At 32.8% G+C, this 27087-nt stretch overlaps 3 protein-coding genes across 3 annotated transcripts; 1 reads left to right on the top strand and 2 right to left on the bottom strand.

The window, feature by feature from the left end:
* Positions 1-1624: 1624 nt before the first annotated feature.
* Positions 1625-9303, top strand: LOC117918622 (calcium-dependent protein kinase SK5). Its single transcript, XM_034835406.1, has 7 exons — positions 1625-2265; positions 3942-4085; positions 4204-4356; positions 4495-4610; positions 7968-8135; positions 8256-8480; positions 8939-9303. The coding sequence occupies exons 1-7, from the start codon at positions 1713-1715 to the stop codon at positions 9071-9073; spliced, it is 1494 nt and encodes a 497-aa protein (XP_034691297.1). The 5' UTR covers positions 1625-1712; the 3' UTR covers positions 9074-9303.
* A 2444-nt stretch (positions 9304-11747) lies between these two features.
* LOC117917473 (acyl-coenzyme A thioesterase 13-like) lies at positions 11748-16813 on the bottom strand. The gene is made up of 3 exons (XM_034833764.1): positions 16527-16813; positions 15333-15476; positions 11748-12234 (listed from the first exon to the last, which is right to left on the bottom strand). The coding sequence occupies exons 1-3, from the start codon at positions 16701-16703 to the stop codon at positions 12091-12093; spliced, it is 465 nt and encodes a 154-aa protein (XP_034689655.1). The 5' UTR covers positions 16704-16813; the 3' UTR covers positions 11748-12090.
* A 1310-nt stretch (positions 16814-18123) lies between these two features.
* LOC117917536 (acyl-coenzyme A thioesterase 13-like) lies at positions 18124-22005 on the bottom strand. The gene is made up of 3 exons (XM_034833848.1): positions 21717-22005; positions 20963-21106; positions 18124-18426 (listed from the first exon to the last, which is right to left on the bottom strand). The coding sequence occupies exons 1-3, from the start codon at positions 21891-21893 to the stop codon at positions 18283-18285; spliced, it is 465 nt and encodes a 154-aa protein (XP_034689739.1). The 5' UTR covers positions 21894-22005; the 3' UTR covers positions 18124-18282.
* Between the last annotated feature and the right edge of the window lie 5082 nt (positions 22006-27087).

Here is a 27087-nt window from a genome sequence, read left to right as displayed (position 1 = left end):
CAACAACAATTCAATTTCGTATATATTAATTAGATTTAATGCATAAATTTTACGGTACTTCTAATTTAAGCATTGATCATTTTTAATAACGTTTGTCAATACTTCTAATTTAAGCGTTGATTATTTTAAAAAACGTTTAACAATACTTCTAATTTAAGCGTTTGACAGTACTTCTAATTACCTATAAATTATTTTTTAGATTTTATTAAACATTTTTTTTTATATATAAAATACTTTTTAGATTAAAAATATTTTTTAAAATTATTGTCAAACAGATTATAAAATAACCATTTGATAGTGATTATATGAAGCGTTCATAATATTTTTAATATTTGAAAATTTTTAATCAAATCGATTTTTTTTAAGCTTGATTTGATTATTATTATTATTTTTTAATTTTGATTTAATTTTAATTGAAGTATAAATTGATGATTTCAATTGGACCAATTTTTTCCCTAGTGACGACTTTTTGATATCATGGAAAAATCCTAATAACAACAATGGGCCCAAATGTGAGATAGATTGCGTGGGCTTTCCATGTTAAACTACATGCAAGTTGGTTGAGAGCTTTAAAAGGGAAAAGGGGGTCGAGTGAGATACAGAGAAGAGATTCCCACATTTATCCATCCACGTGGCAAATTCACATTGGTTCGTTCCCATCTATCATGAATTTTAAACCTTACTTTCAATTGCCATACAACTTGCCCACTGACTCTGACTTTTGACTTTGTCTTTTTCAATATCGTTTGTTTCCTTCAAAATCCATTTTTGGTTTTATAAATAACTATTTTTTATTGTAAAGGTAAAAATAAACAAATATAATTAATATTAATATTAAAAAATACATGTTATTTAATATAATTAAGGTAAAAAATTATAATTAAAGAATGATAAATGTATAAAGAATAATGTGATCGGAACACTTAGAAAAGACTCTATGACAATATGCCATTATTGTGATTGGAGTAAACTATGAACATGATATAAATTTTATTAAATTAATATTTATTTTGGAGTAAATTAGAATATATATATATATTTTCATTTTAATTAGTTTAAAATTTTTTAGAAAAAGAAAAATTTTAAATTAAATTTGCATTAAATTTTGGGATTTATGATGTGGTGGGTCCCTTTCTGTAACTCAATGCTGTTTTAGCTTATAAATTTATTTGTTTTTATAGCATTATTCAATGCACAATAATTATTTATTGTCCATATCCCACATGCCACCATCATTTCATGGTTATCAAGGAATTGTGGAGGAGCAATTTCGAATTTGAATTTATTGTGAACTAAGGGGAGAAAACCAACAATTTTTTTTAAAAGTTATTATAAAATATATTTATTTTTAAAATAAAAATAATAATAATTTTTTTATGATTGAAAAATCTTGTAAATAGCTGTACAAGTTAAAATTGCTTACTCAAATACTTTCTAAAATTTTGTAGTTATATTTTGCAAAATAAAATAAAATTTTAAAATTAACATTTTCTACAGAATTTATCATCATGATGGCAATTGACAAACAGACCCTACCTTCTCCACTGTGGAGCGAGAAAAAGTCTAGAGAGAGAAAAAGATGTGTCTAAGAATGTATATAAATACAGAGATTTCTAGAGAGAGAAAATCTAGAGAGAGAGAGTCTTCCGTCCTCCATCCTTCCCTCGACCGGAGAGAGAAGGGCTTCTGGGATTTGCCCATTTCCCCCAGAAATGAAGAAATCGTCCGCAGGAGGACCATCAAAACCCACAAAACCGGCATGGGTCCTCCCCTACAAGACCCAAGACTTGAGAACCCTGTACACCATAGGTCAGAAGCTGGGTCAAGGGCAGTTTGGGACAACATTTCTGTGCACAGACAAGGCCACGGGCCACAACTATGCCTGCAAATCCATCCCAAAGAGGAAGCTTTTCTGCAAGGAGGACTATGATGATGTGTGGAGGGAGATTCAGATAATGCACCACTTGTCTGAGCACCCAAATGTGGTGAGGATCAGGGGAACCTACGAGGACCCCGTGTTTGTGCATTTGGTCATGGAGTTGTGTGAGGGAGGTGAGCTTTTTGATAGGATTGTGCAGAGGGGGCATTACAGTGAGAGAGAGGCTGCAAAGCTGATCAAGACCATTGTTGGGGTGGTTGAGGGGTGTCATTCACTTGGGGTTATGCATAGGGATCTCAAGCCCGAGAACTTCTTGTTTGATACCACTGCTGAGGATGCTGCTCTCAAGGCCACTGATTTTGGGTTGTCTGTTTTCTATAAGCCAGGTTCATTCTTTTACTTTTTTTTTCCTATTTCGATTATAGTGTTTTCTATGATTGTTTTCGGTTTGTTTTGGATGAATTCTGATTTCTGTTTGTGTTTGCTCGACCAGTCTTAGATTAATTGATCCTATGGTTTGTTAGTCCTAATTTTTCTGTATCGATGAATTGATCTTTTGGCTTATTTGTCCTAATTCTGTTATGTCTATTCCCCCTCTTTTTTTTTTTTGTTTATTATTATTATTATTAATTTCGTCGAGGGAAATGATGGGCTTGGACCTTGTGATTCATGAGTTGGGTGTTTTCAGATGGATTGATCTTTTGCCTTAGTAGTTCTAACTTTGTCTGTGTTGTTTTCATTAGGTTGCTTGATTTGGGTTTTTTTTTTCCTACTCTCTTTTGGAAAGAAAAAAAATTATGTTTTTGTGTTTTCTGTGAATGATTTATGATTTGGGTGGTTGTTTTCACCATGTTCTTGAAAGGAGAAGGTTGTATCCAGGTTCTGTGTGAATGATTTCTGATTCGGCTGTTTCTGTTTTTTCATGTGATCAACTTGTTGTTTGTGGGTTTGTGTCAATTACTTTTTATACAACTTCTTTCTGTTTACTGTCATACTCTGCATGATATGTTTGCCGAGTTTGATTATTCATTAAACTTAATCTTCTCAAAGACATTATTTTGGGATGGGGGTAAAGAATTGGAGTGCTAAAGAAAAACAAGGAAAGAAAAAAACAGGGCATTGTTTATTTTGTTCCTCCCTTAACCCCAACCCCACCACCCCCCCCCCCTTCTCTCTTTCTCTTTTGGTGAAGAGGGAAACAACAAATATCTGGCACTGTTGTTCTTTTTACTGCTTGATGATAAAGTTTTCCCTTTCATAGGCTAGAGGGCCAGATTGCATTCTTGTTAGGGAATTCTAGTTGAGTGTCTTGTGTTTCAACTTTCAACTATGGAAGCCAGAAGGACTAGATTAATTTAGAACAATCTACTTACATGATTTGTTGTTTGAAATACAAATAATTCATTTAATTTTCTTGGTTCAAAGATGCATTGTTGGAAAGACTGAGTTACATCTAGAAATGGGTGGTCTAATTTTGAACTTGGAGAAACAATTTTGTAAGAGTTACCTATTTTTGCCTATATGGGCACACTCATGTTTAGACCTGAAGAAAAATCATCAATCAATTGCATTTGGTTTCCTTTGCAGAAAATTAAGATTTTGTCGGGGCCTTGGGTTTCTTTTGAGATTTGACTTTTGATTGGATCCCATCTCTCTCCCCTCCTCTCCCCACTCCTTTCTCTCTATCACTTTCTCTCCCCCTCTCCATTTCCCTCTGTCACTCTCACTCTCTTTCTTTTGGCAATCTATGCATGTTTTTTCCTTTCCTATTTAGAATAAGAAAAAGGGTTCTCCGTGTAGAACTTAAAATCATCCATCACCCTTTTTGTTTGATAGAATTCTCATTTTTTTTTATCAGTGTTTGATAAAATTTGTGGACCTTTTTTAAATCAATTATACAGACATGCGTTCCTTAGTGAGTATGTTATCCAAGTATGTTTGTTTCTCAACCCATCTTTGTCACTACACCCACATTTCACCATCTTATGCTTTATCTTACTCCCACCTGGATTTCTGTTTCTTTTTGACATGAACTGCTGAATTCTGTTTCCTTTCTTTCCAGGTGAAACCTTTTCTGATGTAGTTGGGAGTCCCTACTATGTTGCACCAGAGGTGTTGTGCAAGCATTATGGACCTGAAGCAGATGTTTGGAGTGCGGGAGTTATTTTGTATATCTTACTAAGTGGGGTTCCACCTTTTTGGGCAGGTACTTGTATAATGTATATCTCCATGTAAGATGGTTGCTAAAATTTTTTTACTGAAAATGTCCCTCTTTCTACTTCTAATTCCACTCCTACTGTTTTTGCATTTCTTGTTGCCCCCAGAGACTGAAACAGGAATCTTCCGTCAGATATTACAAGGAAAGTTAGATTTTGAATCTGAACCGTGGCCTTGCATTTCAGAAACTGCCAAGGAACTATTGCGGAAAATGCTTGATAGGAATCCAAAGAAAAGGCTAACTGCTCATGAAGTCCTTTGTAAGTTTTTTTTTTGTTTTTTTGGGTGATAAGCAAGGTGACATGTTAGAAGATCAAAGTTAACCATGTGTTAGCATGGATAAAGCTGATATATCTTTGTGAGGTCAATAAAATAAAGTGGCTTTTTTTTTTTTTCAGCCCACCCATGGGTCGTAGATGATAGAATGGCCCCAGATAAACCTCTTGATTCTGCAGTGTTATCACGCCTGAAGCAGTTCTCTGCAATGAACAAACTTAAAAAGATGGCTTTGCGTGTAAGGTTTCCATAACTATATTTTCATCTATTATAATTACATATGATGGCTTTCTTACATTGTTAAGGACTCTTTCAATGATATTGTATAGGTGCATCCACATTTATTCAGTTGAATTTAATGTGAACTGGTTGTACCACCTTTATAAATGAAGGTTCTATTTTCGAAGTGTTTTATAAAACAATTCTGAAAAATAGTTTTTGGGAATAGTTTTTGAAAACGGTTTTTGATGCTTTGTAGAACAAAAGCTTGTGGAAAACCTGTTTTCTATATTTTTAATTTTAAAAATAGTTTTTATTCATAGTGTTTTATGTTTTATCATGCTCCATATTTGTATAATTATTATTTTTTTAAAATAGTCTTCAAAAGACAAGTGAAAACAACTAAAAGATGTTTTCTGAAAGTATCATGTTTTTTGTTTTTAAGAACAAAAACCGTTTTTTGTTTTCTAATTACCAAACGTGTTTTATAGGGCTGAAGAGTTTCATAGTGATGCTTGATAGTGATGGTGCTTCTTATGATTTGAGGTGCAATACTAGAATTTTGATGCCAGCTTTCTATTACTTCTAATATGTGATATTGCATATGGTATCCATTAGATACTTATGATTGATTAGTTTCTTAAACCTTGATTTTCTTTCCCAATTCTAGATGTTGAAATGAAGGGGTTTTTTATTTCAGTTTTGTGGAAAATGTGTGAAGCGACTTGCATGAGATTATACGTGGGCTTTGTGCTTCAATGTCTTATGTGTTATTCTTTTGATGAATGCCTTGTGCTCATGTAGTGAACTTTTAGTACATATTATACATAGTGAACTTCCTTTTTTCTGCTTTATGCTGTGTTTTTTATTGTTCTATTACTTCTGGTGTTCTCTCAGAACATTTATGCCTTTTTTCCCATTGTACAAAGTCAGTTCCAATTTGTATCCAGTTGTCTATGTTATTGAGTTGTATTAGGACCTTGCTATATGGGGAAGGTGAGTGAGGATAATGCTTGAAACCATCTTTTGGAAGCACATGCTGATCAAGGAACCTTTTGGTATTTTGACTGATAAGATTGTGCTAAAGAGGAGGCTATTTGTTAATATTTTATTTTGTAAGATAAGATAGGCTCAGAGGATGTGGAGATAGATGGATGAACTTGCTAGGATGGGAGGTAAAACAAAGTCATGCACTTGTTGCACATTAATCACATCCAGTAAGAATAAGTTTCAATGAAGAATGGTGAGATGAAAGGAAGTCCAGAAGTTATTTTTTAGGGTATAAAAGCTTTAACAAAGAATGGTTGATGATGATAAGTATACCATCTTCGATGGGGTAAAATTGGGGGCTGATGTCAATTCCATTGTCTTTTTGGTGATGGTTGTAGTTCTTCAATGACTGGTTCTTCTTTTCCTTAGTTTCCCATACTTGGGAACATAGAAGTGAATTTCTTAGCAAACAAAGTGCTCTCATATTTTCTAGATTATATTGGGATTTCTGTGCCCTTTGGTCTGTGGTTTTGCTTCATATCTTCTTGTGGCTGGTGATACTATGTTGGTTTCTCTCTTGTTCTCACTAGTCAGACTGCATTCTCTACTAACCTCTTTATGAAAAATAAAAATGGAGAAGAAATAAAGTGAAGATTGGTTCTTTGGTCTATGTGTCCATATTTTCAATTGAGGCCTGGAGTCGGTCAGACATCCCTTAGGTTAATTGTAACACCTTTTAAGCTGGATGCACACTGTCACACAAAGATCGCCCTTATGCTGGATACTCTTTTTTGTTATTTCCAGCATCCACTAGATCACTTGTGTCACCCTTGATGCTGATTAGGTTCCTACTTCCCAAATGGGATGGGATGGGGTTTACTTCTTACTTTAGCAAAAGCTTAGTACTGACTGTGGATCCAATGCAAAAGGTATAGTTTGAGGAGAATATGGACTTGTCCATAGTATAATAGAATGGCTTCAATATTGCTTCTAGTTGGTAAGGTTTCCTAGTGTCCCTACACAAGTAGTTGCCTTGCGATCTACATTTATAATTGTTTGATTTAAAGGAATCTGAGCCTAATTGGCAATGATATTAAAAATAGTTCTAAAAAAAAAAATGGTTGTTTTTTGATAACAATTCTTTAAAATAGTTCTTAATTGTTTTTAGGAACAGAATTCTATTTGAGAATTTAAATATGGAAAATAGTTTTCTCGGCTTATTCATGAAGGTATTGTGCATTTATGTATGATGTATAAGTTTTCAAAGTATTTCTTAATTGTTTTTAGGAATAAAATTCTATTTGAGAATTTAAATATGGAAAATAGTTTTCTTGGCTTATTTGTGAAGGTATTGTGCATTTATTTATGTATGATGTATATGTTTTCAAAGTATTCTCCATATCTTTAATTGTTTCGCATAATACTCTATAAAACACACCTGCAAATACCTTAAATTTGTTCTAAAAAGCAACCTGTTTTTCAAAACAATTTTTTCAGAAACTATTTTGATTCAAAAATTTGTCAAACTGTGTTTTTTAAGTTAAAAAATTGTTTTCTGTTCTAAAGGATAGAAAGCTTTTTTCAAGATAGTTTCCAAAGAGGTCCTTGCATTAATAGTCTGATTCTAAATGCTTGAAATTTATCCCATATGATCAATTTTTTGCTAGAATGTCTCTTCAACTTGACCCATTGGAGACACTAAGGTGGTGTTTGATTAAATTGAAAACTTCTTTTGAAATTTAAATGTTGAACTTAGATGGCGTTTGTTTTTTTACTGAATAGAAAAAGTTAAAATATTGTACTTTTTTTATTCAGCTAGAAGTAACCCCCAGGGATCACATGCCTTAGAAGAAAAAAAAAATTCAAATTAAGACTCTCAAATGCAGTTGCAAAGCTGTGATATGCTCCATTAAAATCTGTAAGAAATTCAATAATTATGTGAAGATTCTCTTGTTCTTTAGAAATGTCCTTGGTATTACATGAAGTCGTGAAGCCATGGCTTAGCAACTTTCTTTGCCTATATCCATGTACCATGTTGCTAGGTCAAGAGACCAAAGCTCCAACTGCAGGCTCCAGTGGGTTTGCAATCACAAGGAAGAATGAAAACAATGCCTTTCTACTTTGGCAGCCTTGAACAACTTCCAATGGAATAAAAACTCAACTAAATATTTCCGGAAATCATTTATATTTCAAGTCTTCATACCTATCAAAAAAAAAAAAAAAAAAAAATTACATTTCAAGTCTTGATTCCATGGAATTAGAGCTGTCACTTCTCCATGTCCAATTATGTCATAATTCTTTGCATCTAATTTTTCTGGTTTGATTGAAGTTGCATGATGCCTGTTTATGTAAATTGCTGTTTGATATTATTTTAAGCCATTTGTAGGTCATAGCAGAGGGGCTTTCTGAAGAGGAGATTGGTGGTTTGCGGGAGTTGTTCAAAATGATAGACACGGACAATAGTGGAACAATAACGTTCGATGAATTGAAAGATGGCTTAAAAAGAGTGGGCTCTGAACTAATGGAGTCTGAAATCAGGGATCTCATGAATGCAGTAAGACAAATTTTCTCCAATCACCAATTAGTTCTTTTGTCGTTCTAAATGTCTCTTGCTTTGTATGGTCATTTGAGCTCGACAGTCGATAATAATTTCTTTCTTGGGTGAGTTGGGCAGGCTGACATTGACAACAGTGGAACAATAGATTATGGGGAATTCCTTGCTGCTACTGTGCACTTGAATAAGTTGGAGAGGGAGGAAAATTTGGTGTCAGCATTCTCCTTTTTTGACAAAGATAAAAGTGGTTACATTACCATTGATGAGCTTCAACAAGCTTGTAAAGAGTTTGGCTTAAGTGAGGCCCATCTTGATGACATGATCAAAGAAATTGACCAAGATAATGTGAGTTTGTTTCTTGTGTTTGGTTTAAATGCAACTGCTTATATCTGTAAAATTTCTAGTTCATTTTTAAAATGGAAAAATTTTATCTTAAAACTTCAATTCAACTTTCGGTATGCAAAATTGCAAAATCTTGAGGGAAGAGATTGGAAAAGCGTGTTTCCACTCCCCAATGGGGACAAAAAATTTACGTCATGTAAATATATATATATAAGAGCATGTTCTCATGCCATGGGGTGAGTGAATGAACCATAAGGCTTAAGAATGCAGTCTTTCCACCTTGTTTTGTATCTGCATTTTCTTACTGAATCTCATCAGGAATATTCTTTTTGAATCGTTCCTGTGATCTTTATCTGTCGTCAGTCCCCATACTGCACCTGACAGATATGGATGTTCACAAAATAGAACAAAATGAAAGAGACGCACACCTACTTTATGCTAATTGAGGCTTTGTGTTGCAGGATGGACAGATAGATTACGGGGAATTTGCTGCAATGATGAGGAAGGGCAATGGAGGAATCGGGCGGAGAACCATGAGAAACAACTTAAACTTGGGAGATGTTCTAGGGATACCAGATATGCGCTTGACAAACTGATCAATGTTAACCGTAAGAAATCTTTTTTAATATGTTCAAATGTGGAAAGAAACCGATGGGCTGAAACTCAAATATTAACTTGTAGCTGGTTTTGGCATTAATTTGATCGTTTTGTTTTATTCCATACATAAGAGAGCTGAATGTTGGCATAGTATTACCAACTGATTTGCACCCACTTGTAAATGCATGTATAATATTATGTTGAAGCTGCTGACGAAACGATAAGTTGATAGAATAGATGACTATGTCACCCTGATCTGTTTGATTATGCTCTCTGAATGCCATCTTTAGGCTCAACCTTGTAAATCTGCGACTTAAACCCAAAATTACCTACTTTCATCCTCTAGTTTAGTGGGTATGCTCCATGTTCCCTTGCTGGACCTTCCTATGTTTTTGAGAAATTGATAGGTATCGGTTGACGACAACAGGTGTCAGATGTTTCCTTGCTCAACCTCCTTGTGTTGAGAAATTGATAGGTATCGATTGATGACACTAGGGATCAAATGTTTCCTTTTTGTGTTCTTGAGAAATTAATAGGTATCGGCTCATGAAACTAGGTGTGGGTTGATGACACCAGGTATTAGATGTGTCCTTGAACTTCTTGGGTTTTTGAGAAATTGATGGCCTCGAGAAATTGATGACACTAGGTGGTATGGGATGTTCCTTGCTCGTCTTCTTTGTGTTCTTGAAAAATTGACGAATATTCAAAACTCTGGGACTTTCGCTTAACTAGAGCTTTATATCATGTTGGAGTACCAATTTTTTTTAGTAGTTTTAATTTATTTGTTCTTAGCACATGATGTATATCATTTTTAATTTTCTTTTTGGGCAAGATATTTCGAGTTCATTTGCATGCCAAGTAATCTTTTTCTCCAGGCCTTTTTTCTCTCCCTAAAGCTAACACCAACCTATATCATAACTGTTTTTGTTGGGTTATGAATCTTCATGTAAAATAATTTTATCATCAAGTTATGTTTGGCTCCTAAAAAATGTGAAGAAAATTGTCGGAAAAGGAAAAGGAAAGAGAGAGTAAAGAAAAATAAATAATTGATTTGAGTTTATAAATTATTTTTAAGGTTTATTATACTTTACCCTCCTAACCTATATCGCTTTTTGCACATTACCCCATTGAGTTCAAAATGAAGTAATGTACCTTTCATACTTTATAATTACATGTAATGTACATTTTTTTAGTAACAATGTTACATTTTTGGATGAAAGGTGTAGGTGCTCTTTATGTGATTGAGGGTAAAATGGTCATTTCATTTCAAAACACTCAAAACTCTCAAAACCCTAACCCTTCATGTTTTATAATTATATGCAATGTATATTTTTTGAGTAACAATGTGACATTTCTGGATGAAAGGTGCATGTGCTCTCTAAGTAATCGAGGGTAAAATGGTCATTTCATTTCAAAACACTCAAAACCCCATCCCTTTATGCTTTATAATTATATGCTATGTACATTTTTTGAGTGATAATGTTACATTTTTGGATGAAGGTGAATGTGCTCTTCACGTGATCGAGGGTAAAATGGTCATTTCATTTCAAAACACCCAAAACCCCAACCCACCTCTTCTTCCTCCTTTGATCGCTTATAATTTTTTTTAGAATTCTAACTTGAGAAACTAGAATTTTGACAAATAGGATTACAAATCTTATGGTGATTGGAATCAAACTCAAAAAATTTTACAAAAAAATAACAATACTATTAAAAAATCACTTCAACTAATTCAAATAGTCTTAGATTCAAATTTATAAAGGAAAAAAAAATTGATTGATTTTCTTGCACCAAACAAAGTGCAAAAACCCACAAAACAACAACAATCAAACAAACCTAATACAACATGTAAATCACACGACACATTTATATAACATAGAGTAGGCTTGAGTTTTGTTTTTATGTTATGCTTCTGTTTTAGGATTAGGGTTTTGATTTTGTTGTTTCATAGGGGGGGATTAAAGTTTTTTGAAAAAACTTAAAAGATGGACCCATAATTTTTATTAATGTGGAATTTTCAATGGAAAGGGGGAGGAGAGAGAAAGAGTGAAGAGAAAATAAGAAGAAAAGGATAGTTTAGAAAAATGTTGCATCATCACCATTTTCGTGCAATTTTCACTTCACAACATGCTTCCACTGCAATTTGGGGATTAGCAATAGCAACTAGGGAGGAAGAACGAAGAGAGGAGGGTTGGGTTGGAGTTTTAGGTGTTTTGAAATGAAATAACCATTTTACCCTCAATCACGTGAAGAGTACATACACTTTTCATCCAAATATGTAACATCTTTACTTAAAAAATGTAAATTGCATGTCATTATAAAGTATGAAAAATACATTGCTCGATTTTGAATTTTGAACTCGAGGGGATAATGTGCAAAACATGGCTTCAGTGGGAGGGTAAAATGTAATAAACCTTTATTTTTACATGTTGCTTCAAGCCATTTATTTATTTTATAGATTAAATAATTTTAATTATAACTTATTTTATTTTCATTATTTTTACCACAAAGTCAAACATGTGAAAATTATTTTTTTGAACATTTTTTTTGCTTTCATTGATAGTTTTAAGGAATCAAACATAGCTACAGCTACAGTGCTAGGATTATAAAACAAGCTTTTTGGCCTATTGCTTTTCCACAACATAGGGAGGTCCAATTTTTGCCAAAATAAACCAATAACTAAATCAATCCTAATAAAATTCAATTTAATTAGAATTGATTAATTTGGTTCGATTTTTAGGTTAATTAAGAACCTACCCAAACCCAACCAAGCTTTACAATAATACATCATCCTAGTTTTAAAATAAACAAACTGTAATATTTCAGCATCCCCCTATGTATTTAGCTTTTGAAATGAACCAGTCTCTAGCACCATAGATTCAACTCTAGTACAAATTTAATGCGCACAACTCATCACTTCTGGAAGGCAATTCCCCAGTCTGCAACTGAAGACAGGGATTCTTTATTTCTTTGTTCCCCCTTTTCTGGGTTGGGGGAAGGGAGAGGGAGGAGAATTTTAAATTTTACTACGAACCAGAAGGTACTTAGTATGACGGCCCTGGGCAATGATTTTCCCAGTCTTTTTCTTCCTAATTTCAACGCTGACCACACCAACACTTTTACCAACACGTAAAACCTTGCTCTCGATCTCGATTTCCTCCTGAATCAATCATACCAACAACAGCAATAACAACAAAGGTTAGATGATGTATATGCACAAATTACTAGGGCAATTGCAATTTTTTTTAAAAAAACCAGCAGTAGCAACATGCTTAGGTGATGAAAGGCTATCAACCCTAACCAATGTACAAAGGAAAACAGAGAATTAATGAGAGAAAATTTAAATAATGACAAGATACCGAAAATCATTGTCTATAGCAATGATCATCCTTAAGGGTATGTTAGGATGTTTTGTGGAATTTCGATATAGAATTTCATAAAATGATGCTGAGTTATAGTTTAAACATGATGATGGGCTTCTCGCACATTCAAAAATGCCCTAAGTATATGAGAATGGACAAAAGGTTTATGCTATTTTTTTTCCCTTCATAATTGTTCCTGTTTGCAATGCTTTTTAAGACAGATTTGGGTTCATTTTAGGAATGAAATTCTGTTTGATAAGTTAAATATGAAATTCTTTTCAGGACGCTATGTACTTATGTATAATGTAAAAGTTCTCGACCTATTCTCCATGTTACATTGCTCAAGTAAACATATAGACTTCAGAGTCCCATAAGCATATGGGAAAATGGTTAAAAAAAGCCAGGGATTTTAGCCATGGAGGGTTTAGTGACTAAGAGTAACTGAGAATTAGAAGAACACAGCAAACTTGCTTAAAAATGAAATAGTTCTACTAAATAACCTAACCATCGGCACTTACTACTAACCAAAGCCAAAACAAAATGCTAGGAGAGAAGCTAGGATAAAATGCTCGATATATGGTACAAAGAGGAACCTTGATCAGTGTTACTAAACTTTCCTGTTTAAGAGCTTGTAGAGGCACAAAACTGTGAGCTACAACCCCTTCAATATACAAAGGGTATCTGACAATGCAAATTGTAAAATACACTTAGAAAATTATAAAGGAAAAATATCAAATGTAGATGCAGGTTTAGTTTCAGTGCTTGACACTTCAGAAAATTTACTATTTTCCCAAGTGAAAACTAGATTTTGGGAGGTTCAGAATCATGGGTGGATCTGATGGAATACATTAATGGCACCACAAGGTTTGAGAAGTTCAAATTCCTTACAGCTTTTAGGGGGGGTTTTATCCTTTAATAGAAGAGAAAACCTGGTTTTCCACATGGATTTTGTAATTTATTTAGGGGGGGGGGGGAATGCTCAGGGACTTCTTCAGCATGAAGTCAACAAAAAGTAACCAGATGTGATCCTTGCTCTAAAAGGTTGGTAGTTAGCTGAAAGAAAGCTTCTGTGGAGCAGTGCAGCTGACTGAGAAAGGCTTTTGGGAACTCAAATGTAGGGAAAAATAGAAAAATACAAACATGGAAGTAAGTTTAATTCAAACTCTAAATAATAGCAAGCCAAACCAAACCAAGTTAATCATGAGTTTAGTTTATGGAAGACAACCCAAGATTGAACAGTAATCTCCAACTTGAGCCCAAATCAAGGTTGAGCAACCTACCATCCAGCTCAACTTGGCTTGTTTGTCTAACCATTTAGGACAGCTTAACATGAGGGAGCCAAAAATTCCATTCAAATCCATTTTCCATTATCATTCAAAGATAACATAAAACTTTAAAAAACCAGTGGAGGCAAGCAGGCTAGAATAATGATGCCAAACTTGTTGAAATGATTTACATAACTCAAGAGAAGGGGTTAATCAATAACATCGTATTCAAGTAGTTGAGAAAAGGTTAAGGAAAGACCATGGCCTCAGTTGAAGAGGAGTTGCACATGGACAAGTCACAGAAGATAACCAAATAGAAACTGGAAAAATACATGTTTTATGTTTGAAATATCATAAAAATAAGCTAGCATTTTGACATGATAAATGCTATAACTCTTCACCTTTTCCTAACAATATGTTCTCCACAGTTTTTCATTTACCAAGATGGTGTTTTTCTTTCTTTCTTTTTTTTTTTTTTTGGCAGGTAGGTTGCAGTTGATCATGCACCTTAAGGGGACATGGAAAAGCACTTTGACAAAGATATGGGCATGAGCCAAAGTCAGCTTCTCTATTTTTTACAGCTTGTTACGGTACATATCCGAAATTAGCCTGTTAATTTCCAACTGTATGGTTACTCCATGCCTCCACCTAATGAGTAAGGCTTGGGGTTCTCTCCTTCCAAAAGTGTCTTCCTTCCACATTTTGGACTCAAATCCCTCCTGCTGTTCCTTGTGTTCATAAGCTTCCAAGAGCTTAGCTCTATCACAGACATGTAGCAATCATGTGACCTATCCCCTTCCTCCAGGTATCCCTTTTGACCCATGACCTTAAACAGCTAGTGGCAGTTGTTCTGGACCTTCTGGTAGCCACCGCAGGGGCATATGTGAGTAGTATATGGTGAATGAAGAAATATGCTCGGTTAGTTAAAAATATCATAAATGCCTTTGCATACAAGATGAGGTTCAGATTTCAAGCCAACCCAGGCTATGCTGACTTCAACAAGCGAGATCAGATTTGTTGCAATGCATGCATTGATGCTCTTGAAACCAGTATATCAAGCACTCCCTTGATTAACCATAAAGAACAGAACAGTGTTTTTCTTGCACTCTGAGACTAGATTCAACTTCAGACATATGCACTCAACTTACATAAAAGAGTAGAACATTGTTTTTGAAAATTAAAATGAAAACAAAAAAGAAAGAAACCCAATTCATTACATGAAACAATGAACGCAGAATAAAGAAGAAAATAGTACAAGCAAAACTGAATTCATTATAAGAACAGAGAACAGAGAACAGAAAATAAAGAAGAAAGGAACAGTGTCCACACGAGTATAAGGAGTAGAAGAGTAATAGGGTAGGACTGACACAAAACAAACCCGATCATTATATGAAACAAAGAGCACACAATAAGTAAAGAAAGAAGACATACTCACATGAGCATAAGGAGTGGAAGAGTAATTCACAAACAAAACAAACCCAATTCATTATATGGGACAAAGAACATAAAACAAGGAAGAAAGGAGAAATGCCTAAGGAATAGTAGAGTAGTCGGGCATAAGGGAAAAGAAAAACCAATTCATTATCTGAAACAAATAGCAACAAAGCAAGACAAAAAGGAGAGGTACCCACATCAGCATAAGCAGCATCCAAGTAAGAAACATTGATCTCTACAGAAACTCCAGAAATGGGAGCTCCAGTTGAAAAAATAGCAGCAGAGCCCACCAAATCCACCAGCGAGGCCGTTGCGCCTCCATGCAAAAAATTTCCATTGTTCTAATCCAATTCAAAGAAACCCATTTGTCAGCTGTGGTAAATAAGTTTAATTAACAAAACTCAATTTCAGTTGTCAGACTAAAGTTTAAATTAACAGAACCCGCCTCATAGGACAGGATAAGGTAATGATGGAATTGACAGAGAAGTTTATAGACCTAGGTCAGATGGAGGAATTGATAAATGGAATACAAATGACAGAGATCATATCTAGAAACCGAAGAAAACCATATGGTTACAACCCTTATTCGCAATCTTTATTGTCTAATAGAACAAACACTCTACCTTAATCAAGTCAGTCAAGTTCTAATCTGTTTATCAAAGTGCTTCTCCAATTGCTCGAGACATCTCTTTTCAACCAAGGAACAATCCATTCATTTTTAGTAAAAAAACAGTGAAGGATATTGCGTTATAATGAAAAAGGGGATCGAGGGGACCCCTATAATGATATTGTTAAAGTCTGTGGAATGTAAATAAAAACATCTCCAAATTCGATTGTGCTCCGGTAGAAGTATGTATTCTTTGCGGAATCTTAGGTGTTAAAGAGTGCATTTCATAGTGAAAAAAAAAAAATACAGAAACGTTCAATGAACAAACTCAGTTGCCAGATATCAACAAAATGGTAGAGGAGAGACAGAGGAGGATGTGAAATTACCAGTTTTCTGAATTCAATTAGCAAAACCCAATTGTGATTTGTCATAAATAGGTAGAGCAGAGACAAAAGAGAATGTGAAATTGCCAATTGTCTGAATTCGATTAGCAAAACCCAATTGCGGGTTGTGGCAAAAAAGGTAGAACATAGACAAAAGAGATGAGAAAATTAACAGTATTCAGAATTCAACCCACCAAACCGAATTCACAGATGTCACAGAGCGGTAGAAGAGAAACAAAAGAAGAGAATGTGATATTACCATTCTCCTGGACTCAATTCACAAAACCCAGTTCTCAGATGTCATAGAAACGTTAAGTCAACAAAGCCCAATCCTCAGTTATCATAAATAAAAAAGTTGAAATTTGTAGAGAGCGAGAGGGAAAGAGAAGGCGAAATTTTACCAGCAGGCGAGGTGGGACTTTCATGGAGCAGATGAGACGACCAGGCTCCACCAGATCAACGTGAAGGCCTTGCAAGATGAAGGGGTCAAACAATCTGGTGGGCAAGGAATTGATCGAGGATTCATTCTCAGTTCCTTGTCCATTCTCCAGCAATCTCTTCACTGACTCCAAATCCATTTCTCTTCCTTGGTTTTTGTCCTCTGCGTTTCCTCCACCCAAACAATGCCTTCTCTATTGAAGGCAGCTCAGGTTTGCTGACGTGCGCCAGCCCACCTCAAGGCTGCGACTTCCATGTGGGGATTTTTGACCAAAATAATATTTCTCAAAATGGGGCGGTTCAAAGTTTCCCAATTCATGAACAATGCTCCAACGTAACCATCGAAGGAAAAAAAGAGATTTATATATATATATATATATATATATATATATATATATATATATATATATATTTAATTATTTAATTTTTATATAAAATAAAATAAAATAAATGAAATGAGTTAAAAGTATATATAAAATGAATTTATTAATTTTGAATATTTTTTTTAGTTTTTATTACTTCTTTTTAGCATAATTTATGTAAACATGATTGAAACTCCCTTAGGACATTGAAAATCATATTTTAATACGTGGAAATCCTAAAATAGATGTATAATATAAATATACTAACATTATAATAAATTATAATAATAATTATATTTCTATTTCGTGAGGGGTCTTCAATTTTTATTTCTATTTTTTTTATCATAATTATATTTCTCTATTTTGTTTTTAGCATAATTTATGAAAACATGATTGAAGCTCCCTTAATTTGGACATTGAAAATCATATTTTAATACGTGAAATCCTAAAATAGATGTAAAATATAAATATACTAACATTATAATAAATTACGATAATAATTAATTTAAAAAATTTTGAACATTTTTTATGAAATTGGAAATTATTGATCATCCATTATCCTATTGTTCTCCTACCACACTTAATACCATAAATCAACCTTAACAAGCCAAATGAAATGGTATTATGAATTTACAATGCTTATAGACTTTTTATAAAAATTAGTTAGTAATTTTAGTGCATCAAGTCTTTGATAGTAATACATTGTTGTAATGTATTGGATGCCAATGGGGCTATTAAAAGGCATCTCAAGTCAAGGCCATTATTTCATTTCATTTGCTAATTTATTAATCTTTTTTTTATGTAACGATGTTTTAAATATTTAATAAAAATAATGTTAAATCACATTAAACAATTATAATTGATTTTATTTTTAATTTGCTTGTGATATTTTAATGAGGGATTTTTCCACGAAAAATAGTTATTTTTTTTAAATATAAATACTTGAGATTTTACTGATTTGACCTTGATAATTTATTTTACATGCTTATACAAATTTATTTATTTTCTTTTAGCTTTCATATAAATAATAATAATAATAATAAAAAAAGCTTGAAACAATACAACCTCCATAATTAATATTTGATAAATTGATAACCTCGATTAAATAATGTCTTTTGTCGGTCCCAACTCGGGTTAATATGCTAAATTAATAATTGGATAAATTTATAAAATAAAAAAGAAAAGAAAAGAAAAGTCATAAGGCAAGAACATATCAAAGTACATACACAATAGTGAAGAACAATGAGTTCTGAACAATAATATGAAAGGCAGCTACCTGGTCTGCATTTTATTGAAGCTACAAGCATACTCAAGAGACATCTATTTTCCTTTCTGGGGGAGAAATACATTTTACATTTTACATTTTACTGGGAACGGCAAGGAACTTAGTATGGCGGCCCTGGGCGACAATTTTCCCAGTCTTCTTCTTCCTAATCTCAACACTCACTACACCAACAGATTTCCCAACGCGTAAAACCTTTGCCTCAATCTCGATCTCCTCCTGAATTGATAACAACAACATAAAGAGGGGCAACAAAAGCATACAATGTGTAGGTCCAAATGTTAGGGAAATTTTCGGGGGAGAGTCTTGAAAGATCAGTTGTTAAAAACATTTCTATGTCGTTTCCAAGAATGAAGTTCTGTTCCCAAACTCAATCATTGGAGTGTCTCTAAGCAAGACACTTACTTTTAAAGAGAATGCTTAGGAACGATTACTCGGATAAGGGCATGCAAGATAGCAATCAACACTAACCAATAAACAAGTGAGCACATTTATAATGATACAAGGAAAATTGATTTGATAGATACTTTTTGTATTCTAGATAGCATTGGATGCATCTAAGAAATGGTATTCATCATCTCAACTGATTGCATAAGACCAGATATAGGATTTCATGAAATGATGCCGACTTACAGTCTAGATCATCATCAGTCATTTGCCATTACTTGTAATGGTTGTGTTTTAAATGATGGGTATAAAACCCAAATGATGCACTTCAGTTTCCATGCAAATTCAAAAATGTCCCAAGGAAATAAATAAAGATAAGCCCAAGTAGCGATTTGGTATTGCACTGATTTTACATGTAGGGTGCACTTGGTATGCGGGCATAGGAATGAAATATGAATGGAAATGGAGGCGAATCATAGTACTGCATGCAAAAGAGGAATCAAAATCCTTACATGAGTGAGTTTTGGTTTGCATGAGAATTATTTTTTTTCCTATTTCTATTCCTAATTGTAATCCAAATACAATAAAAATAAAATAAAATAATGACATGGATTTTTCATTCCTATTCCTTAATCCAGTGTCCCAAACATGCCCTAAAAATAATATTTTTATTGAAAGATGAGAATGATTAATGAGCTAAAAAAATTGATAAGCATAATGAAAACAAAAATGATTATGAGAGAATCCCTATAATCTGGCCATTGCAAGTTTTTAATAATTTATGATTGGCCATCTAAGTTAATAAGTGAAATCATGCTAGAAATGACGGTAAAGATATTGAGCATTAACTGTGAGACAAGAAAGGTCTAACAAAGCCACCCTATCTTCTCCAAGGAAAAGAAAGAAAAGAAAGAAAAGAAAATAAAGTCCAGTTGATTCTAGGTCTCAATGCCTATGGTTTCTAAAATACGTGTTTATGAAAGAAATCTACTTATCTAACCAACCCCAGCTTCATCCAGCCTTTTGTTGCATGGACATGGATTAGGATGTTATGTGCTGGTGTATGTCTTGGTTCTTGATGGACACAGAAACACAACTAACGAGTTGAAATATTTGATTTTTCTTCAATATCACAAAGTGAGATGCAATACTCATGTGTCAAAGTAGTGTAAAACAGATTGGATTAAAGCAAAAATCATAGATAAGTTCTGTTTTTCTAGTGAATTAGAAATGTGTTGCACTCTCATTCAAGGACATACTTATTCAGTCCATCTTTCACAGTAGGCATGTACCAACACAAATTTAAACCCAGTATACTGTTGTGTCCAACATGGGTATGTCAAACATTTGGGAGGGGCCGGGTAAGAGATATCCAACTTATGGATTTCCTCCAGCAGAGCCATATGGGAAATCTTTTGACTTATTTATTTGCCTTTTTCACCAGTTAAGGGTCTCTAGATTCAGGTCAGGGGAACATATAGATATCGAACAATAAAAAATAATAGTTAAAGATAAACTCTTTGCCCATGGAGTTACACTGCTTAAATAAGGGTACAAACATTAGGGTCCTTCATGCATATGGTAAAATGGTTACAGAAAAACTGGGGGTTTTAGGATTTTGTGGAGTATTAATTAGTTTATGTCAATTGATGGCCCTGCGATAATAAAAAGTTTAGGGACACCATGGCAGTTAATTTGACCTTGAAAAACTTAAAACAGTAAAAGAATCCCTGAAAATGAAAGACAAGGCAGCTCATAGGCTAGTTTAACTTTGCAAAAAGTCAAAATAATTAGACTTCACATGGTAGCTTGAGTAAATGCTATTTTTTTTTTATAGGCAGCTAGTAAATATTATACATATTTAAGGCTCCTAACAAAATGGGGGCACAACCCTAATACATAGAAAGTATACAAATAGCACCGAAGCTACAAAAAGACATGAAAGGCACAGCACAAGGTACAAGCAAACTTCACGCCTTACCTAAACTACCTTTGAAATCTAGAAAAAATAAATTACATCTCCTAGAGCAGTGATTAAATGATATTTCAGATGCAAATCAGAGAACTTCAATCCTTCAAAAATCCTATGGTTTTTCCCTTGCTAGATGTAACAGAACAAACCCAATTCATTACATGAAACAAGGAACGCGAAGGAAAGACTGGTATTCCCATGAACATAAGAAGCATAAGAGTTGCTGAACACAAAAAAAATACCTAATTCATTATGTGAACTAAGAAAACAAAGTAAAGAAAAGTTGGGAACATATAACCACAAAAACTAGAATAGAAAACAAGACACAAAAGAGAAACCCAATTGATTATTTGAAACAAAAATCATAAAATTAATGAAGAAACAGGAGATACTCACATCAACAAAAGCAGCATCCAGGAAAGAAACACTGATCTCAACAGAAACTCCAGTTAAGGGAGAACCAACTGTAGCAATGGCAGCAGCCCCCACCAAATCCACCAGTGAGGCCGTTGCCCCTCCATGCAAGGTTTTAGCAGTGTTCTGAATTCAATCAGCAAAACCCAATTCTCAGTTCATCAAAACGGTAGAAGAGAGACAAAAGAGAATGTGAAATTACTAGTGTTCTGAATTCAACTGACAAAACCCAATTGCCAGTTTTCATTAAAAAAAAAAATTGGTGGAATTACCAGTTTTCTGAATTCAATCAACAAAACCTAATTGTCAGTCGTCAAACAAAGTTTCAATTAACGAAACCCATTCCTCGGTTTTCAGAAAAAAGTTCAATTATCAAAACCCAATTCTCAATTTTCAAAAGAAAGTAGAAGAAGGACAATAGAGAATGTGAAATTACCAGTCTTCTAAATTCAATCAACAAAACCCAATTGTTCGTTGTCACACAAAGCATCAATTAACAAAATCTAGTTCTCAATTCTCACAAGAAAACTCAATTATCAAAACCCAGTTGTCAGTTGTCATAAAAATCTTCAATTAGCAAAGCCCACTTCTCAATTGTCATAAAAAAAATAAAAATAAAAACTGAATTAACAAAACCCAACGGTCAATTGTCATATAAAAGAGCTTAATTAATAAAACCCACTTGTAAATTGTATGCAGAAGGCAGAGCAGAGACAAATTTGAGATGAAACAATACCAGTAAGCGAGGAGGCACTTTCATAGAGCAGATAAGACGACCACGCTCCACAAGATCAATGTGAAGGCCGTGCAAGATGAAGGGATCAAACACTTGTGAAGGCATTGAATTAATTAATGACGCACTTTCAGTTCCTTCTTTTTTCTCCAAATTCCTCTTCACTGACCCCAAATCCATTTCTCTACTTTCTTCTTTTCGCCCTCAAAAGACTTCCTTCAAGTCCTAAGACTTAAAACATTTTCCAGCGCCTCCTTCGAGTTTATATCTCTATGGGGTGTTTGGGATACTGGTTGAAGAAGCACTTCTATATATATATATATATATATATATATATATATATATATTTTTTTTTTTTTTTGATAAGTTACTACTTATGCAATCGAAGACCTTAGCCTAATAAGAAGAATACTTCTACAAATTCAAAAGGAAGTTATTTCTATTCAAACACATCATCAAAGGCATCAAGAAGTCTTATTTATAATTCTCACATTTTTTTTTACTTAATCTCATGTGCAACATTTAAATTATTTTGTATTTTCTCATTATTAGCAGTAATACAAAATAAATAAATAAAATTAAATATTAAATTAACAAATTCATGTAATCAAAGCCATGTTGAGAACTTTTATAGCGTGGAAACTACGTAAACCATATTTTATATGATTAAAGCAAAAGCTCGTAATTTTTAATATTTTAATTTTATATAATTGAAATTTGAACGAAAATTTTTTCATAGACAAAAGCTTATAATCATTGATATTTTAATTTTATTTAGTCAGAAGTTATATTTATCAAAGTCTTATATAGCCAAAAGTGTGTCGATAGTGAAGTAGTAAACATAGAAAAAAAAACTATTATTCTAAACTATAAAATCGGTACTATTTATTAATAAATGTTTTTAAATAATTGATTATGTTTTTAGAAATATTAAAATTTTATATTTTATTTATTTATCATATTTATGTCATAATAAATTTTATTTTATACATTTATAATAATTAGAATAAAATGGATAGAATGAATATTATGATAAAAATATTGAAAATTGAATTGTGCAATATTTTATTTTAAGTTTATTTATATATGATTAGGGTTGAATTATTTAATATATAATTATTAGATAATGTCAAATCTTAATAAACTTGAGTTTATTATCCTTAATATTTTGGGCAAAAACTTCTTGATCCATAATTATTTAGATGCAATGAACCATGAGATAACCATTAAGGAGGGAAATGTTGCATCCTTTTAGGATCCCACTTGAAATCATACAAAGATGAAGTTATGAAAAGATATGTTAGAAAAAAAAAAATTACTATTTTTTATGCCTGGTATGTACTCTTATAGTAGCAATATCATGAACGTTGATTTATTAATTATTCATGATTGATATGATGTCTTCTAACCATATAATATCAAAGTTCTTTTCCACTTTAGAGCTCAGAAGGGTGGTAAAATGAATGCTCAATAAGAAAGATCAAGAGATATCAAAATAAAATAAGTGAAATGAAATTGGAAAAAATATATAAAAATAATTTATTGATTTTAAATCTATATTTTATTTTTCCTTACTTTTTTTTTTTTTTTTTTTACATTTTATCTTCTTTCTCTTGCATTTTCCTAAAATTTTTCGGAAACAAAAGTAGCTTAAATATATAATATTAATCATTGGTACTATAATTGTAATGAACCAAGTACCAAGTGTATGAGGCCTGGGGCCATGAAACAGCAGTTGGGTTGGGCCTCTTGATGATTAGGGCTTGATTGCCAACATTCTCATGTAATAATTTTTTTTTATTACTTGATTTTCCATAGAAAAGCCAAATATATAACATCTACAAATATGTATAAATTAACTGAAAAATGGTTATTCAGGGATAAAATAACTCCCGATTTCTTCATCTTTTTTAGTTTTTTTTTTTTTTGACAAAAATGCCCTCTTTTTTCTTTTATAAAAATAACTTTTCTTTAAAATCAATATGTAAATTATTGAAATATTGAATGATATTTATGTCAAAATTTGATTATTTTTTACGTTAAAACATGGGAAAGGTTAGATTTAAGGTTAGATTTAGAAATTTGAGGATCATTTCATCGTTTCAACCTATTAATACTTTTATTAAATTAGGTATTTATAATGCAATTAAGATCATGGTGCACACCAAATGAAAATGAAATGCACAGCATCGATATTATCACTCTTTAATTAGCAAGAACAAAAACAAAATTATTTGAAAAGCTGAACTTGGATTTGATATTTCTATGATTATTAATTGATAGTTACATATATTACAAAAGGGAAGAAAAGAAAGAGGGGGGACTAGGGAAGGATGGAAGAAGAAAGAGTTTCCAAAGCAGTTTCTTGGTTTTGGAGGTGAGCATGAAGCCAATTTTTCTTCCGAAAACACTCCCAGATTGCTGAAATTAAAGATGTCCATGAATGCTTAATCTAGCGGTTCAGGTAACATCGATCTGGTTTTCTCCTCCTGATGAGCCTTGCCGAGTTATGGAGCAAGAACATCTTCAAAACCTTCAGCACCACCACCGCGCTGTGCCTCTTGTGAGAAAGCACTCCACCGCCTGTCCGCCGGGACATCTCCAAGGCCTGCACACAGCAAACCTCCATCACCGCTGGCTCCTCCCCACCACCACTTTTCCAGGATCCACCCATTCCTTCCTTCTTGGAGCAAACCCTTTGTAGCTCCTCGTTGAAGTCCTCCCATAACGTGTCCATCTTTTCCTCCACACCCTTCATTTCCTCTCTCTCCCTGGGAGAACAACACCCTGCTGATCTTCTCCCACGATCATCATCATCATCTCCCTCACAGGAATACCCCGAAAAACTTTGAGAAGAAACGCACCAAAAGGAGGGGGGATTAACGGAGAAGTGATGAGCAACTGGGGTTTGGACAACAGGGAAGCTGAAATCATCGGCTAGCATGGCTCCAACTTTGAGTATTTGGAATTAGGGCTGTAATGATAGTTTATAGTAGGAGCAAAAGAGAAGATGTGGATAGTTTTTTTGTGTTGGAAATTGAGTTTTGAGTAGTGAGGTGTTAAAAAGACTCCTTCAAAACTCTTGCAGTGTGCAATGGGGCAAGCATGTTGACTAAATTCAATTATAAGCGTCAGCCTTAATGAGATAAGGGTTTGTCTCACCCACCGCCGGATTGATCGGAAGAGAAATGGAGCAGTGTTTACTTGGGTGTTAGATTTTTTTGAAATTGCTGGGCCCACCCACTCACCCATCAATGAATTTGGATGGAAGAGTCATACCGCTCTTTTCATCGACTATGGTATCAGATTAAAGTAACGGTCAGTCAGGGTTCGGGTAAGGAATCCAACCATAAAAGAATCACATATTTTTAAATATATAAATTTTAAATAATTATATTTTTACCTTTGATTATTCGGGTATTATCTTTTAATGGTATAGATGTAACTTTTAATCTTAACATTTAATTTCTTCAAAATGATTTATTATATACTTCCGTTTGATGATTTAAAAAGTTTCAAATGATACCCATTTCATAATTTTAAAATTTTCTTTTCAACAAACATGAAGGTTTCATCTAAGAGAATGGTGAAATCATTGAAAGCTATTAATACAATTATAAGGATAAAGACAAAAGTTACTATCAAGATTTTTAGTTTTATTTTAAAAAAAAATTAGAATTAAAACCATCAACTATATTTATTATTCATAATAATTGAGAATATAATTAAAAATAGTTAGGTTTTATGTTTTCACAAATTGCATCTCACTGTCGTGATGAGCTTTTTTGGGAGTTGCCTTGTGCCATTTTTCCCCCTTTTTTCCTTGTCTTTTGATGTTGTTTGTGTTCTTGGAAACAAAATCTAACTTTTTGCGTGCAAGACACCAGTTTCCAGAGGTAGCCAAGAGGTCTAAGGAAGAAAATTTCACATGTGGGAGGGTATGTTTGGCGTTAAAAACCACATCATTCCAAAGTGAATAAAAGATAATATATTTTTGGGAGTTTGAAATAGAGAAAGTTGGGCTCTCATTTTATTGATATTTGTGTATCCCAAAGCATATATATTTCCCTTCTAAATGTTGTGTCAACAAAAGTTTTAATGTAAATAATATTAGTTTAAGAATATAAATATTAAACAATCACATACACGATACATAAAGTTTTAACATGAAGGAAAATATTTTCATTATACCATAGAGAAACCGGATACAACTATTAGATTCTTAAAATATCTCATATTTTCTTACTTCTTATATGTACACCTTGAGTCTTCTTACTTCATCAGTATTTTTTATTATTTTTTACATCTTTATCGATTTTGTATAATTTCTATAAACCCATCTTCATTTCATAATTTTTTTTTATGACCTAAAATATTTATAGAGATATTCCTAATAACTTTACTTATTTTATAAAAAAAAAATATAATATTACAATAATATATCAAAAAAAAATATTCTATACAATATTTTTTATAAAAATGAATCTTTATTAATTAGAAATTTGAAACACTTGCCAATAGTAAATTCCTTATATTATACATGGGTAGGGGCTTTTTCCTTTCTTTTTCTTTGTTGGTGCTAATACGGCACTTGGGTGGTCTGCATTGTTTTAGGTAGAAGTCCACATATGAGAAAAGGCAAAAAGGAAAAAGGGGAATTGATTGGTTGAATTCATTTGTACTTAGGGGACATCACTCTTTAATTATGCATACTTTGTGTTCTTTGGGGTGTACTACTATTTATTAATTAATCAAACTAAATGGGTATGATTGGTCATTATATTTGATCAAGGACTCATACAATTAAACCAAGGCATGATAAACTATTGGCTTTTGAGAAGTCAGGCTCCAAACCTTAATCTCCAAGGAATCACTTTGGTTTTATTAAAAATTATATATATATATATATATATATATTGTCCTAACTTTCATATTTTGTTCCTTTTTAAACGAAAAGTTCTTTTTGATAAAATTTATCAAAACTCTCATTGAACTCAAATATTAAAAGCTTTTAACTTTTTAGAAATTTAACATCTCATTTCAGGATAACTTTTGTTTTACCTTTTAACTTGAAATTAAAGTTGAATTAAAAATTATCGTTTTCTAGATAATTGTATTTATACGTAAAATTTTATACTTATATAAGTCAAAATAAGGTTTTTATAATTATAAACTCTTTTTATAAAATTAAACCAAAAAATTAAAAAAAAAAACTCTTAAAACTTAGAAAATAACTTTTCTCTTTTTACAACCACTATAATTTTTTTTTTAAAGATTGGTAGAATAAAATCGACGTTTGTTTTTTTAATTTTTTATTAAAGATAATTTTCTTTCAAATTTTAAGTTATTTGTTTTTCTATTTTTTTTATAACTT

This window comes from Vitis riparia, chromosome 7, assembly GCF_004353265.1.
Source record: "Vitis riparia cultivar Riparia Gloire de Montpellier isolate 1030 chromosome 7, EGFV_Vit.rip_1.0, whole genome shotgun sequence".
In the NCBI taxonomy this organism is placed as follows: domain Eukaryota; kingdom Viridiplantae; phylum Streptophyta; class Magnoliopsida; order Vitales; family Vitaceae; genus Vitis; species Vitis riparia.
Note: the sequence above shows the minus strand (reverse complement) of the source record. Positions and strands in the feature narration are given on the sequence as shown.

Coding starts and splice junctions, on each gene's coding strand:
- LOC117918622 (XM_034835406.1), top strand. CDS start 1,713: ATGAAGAAATCGTCCGCAGGAGGACCATCAAAACCCACAAAACCGGCA. Junction 4,086..4,203: donor GGTTCCACCTTTTTGGGCAG/GTACTTGTATAA, acceptor TGTTGCCCCCAG/AGACTGAAACAGGAATCTTC. Junction 8,136..8,255: donor TCAGGGATCTCATGAATGCA/GTAAGACAAATT, acceptor TGAGTTGGGCAG/GCTGACATTGACAACAGTGG.
- LOC117917473 (XM_034833764.1), bottom strand. CDS start 16,703: ATGGATTTGGAGTCAGTGAAGAGATTGCTGGAGAATGGACAAGGAACT. Junction 15,477..16,526: donor AAGTCCCACCTCGCCTGCTG/GTAAAATTTCGC, acceptor GAATTGGATTAG/AACAATGGAAATTTTTTGCA. Junction 12,235..15,332: donor TGGATGCTGCTTATGCTGAT/GTGGGTACCTCT, acceptor TGATTGATTCAG/GAGGAAATCGAGATCGAGAG.
- LOC117917536 (XM_034833848.1), bottom strand. CDS start 21,893: ATGGATTTGGGGTCAGTGAAGAGGAATTTGGAGAAAAAAGAAGGAACT. Junction 21,107..21,716: donor AAGTGCCTCCTCGCTTACTG/GTATTGTTTCAT, acceptor GATTGAATTCAG/AACACTGCTAAAACCTTGCA. Junction 18,427..20,962: donor TGGATGCTGCTTTTGTTGAT/GTGAGTATCTCC, acceptor TTATCAATTCAG/GAGGAGATCGAGATTGAGGC.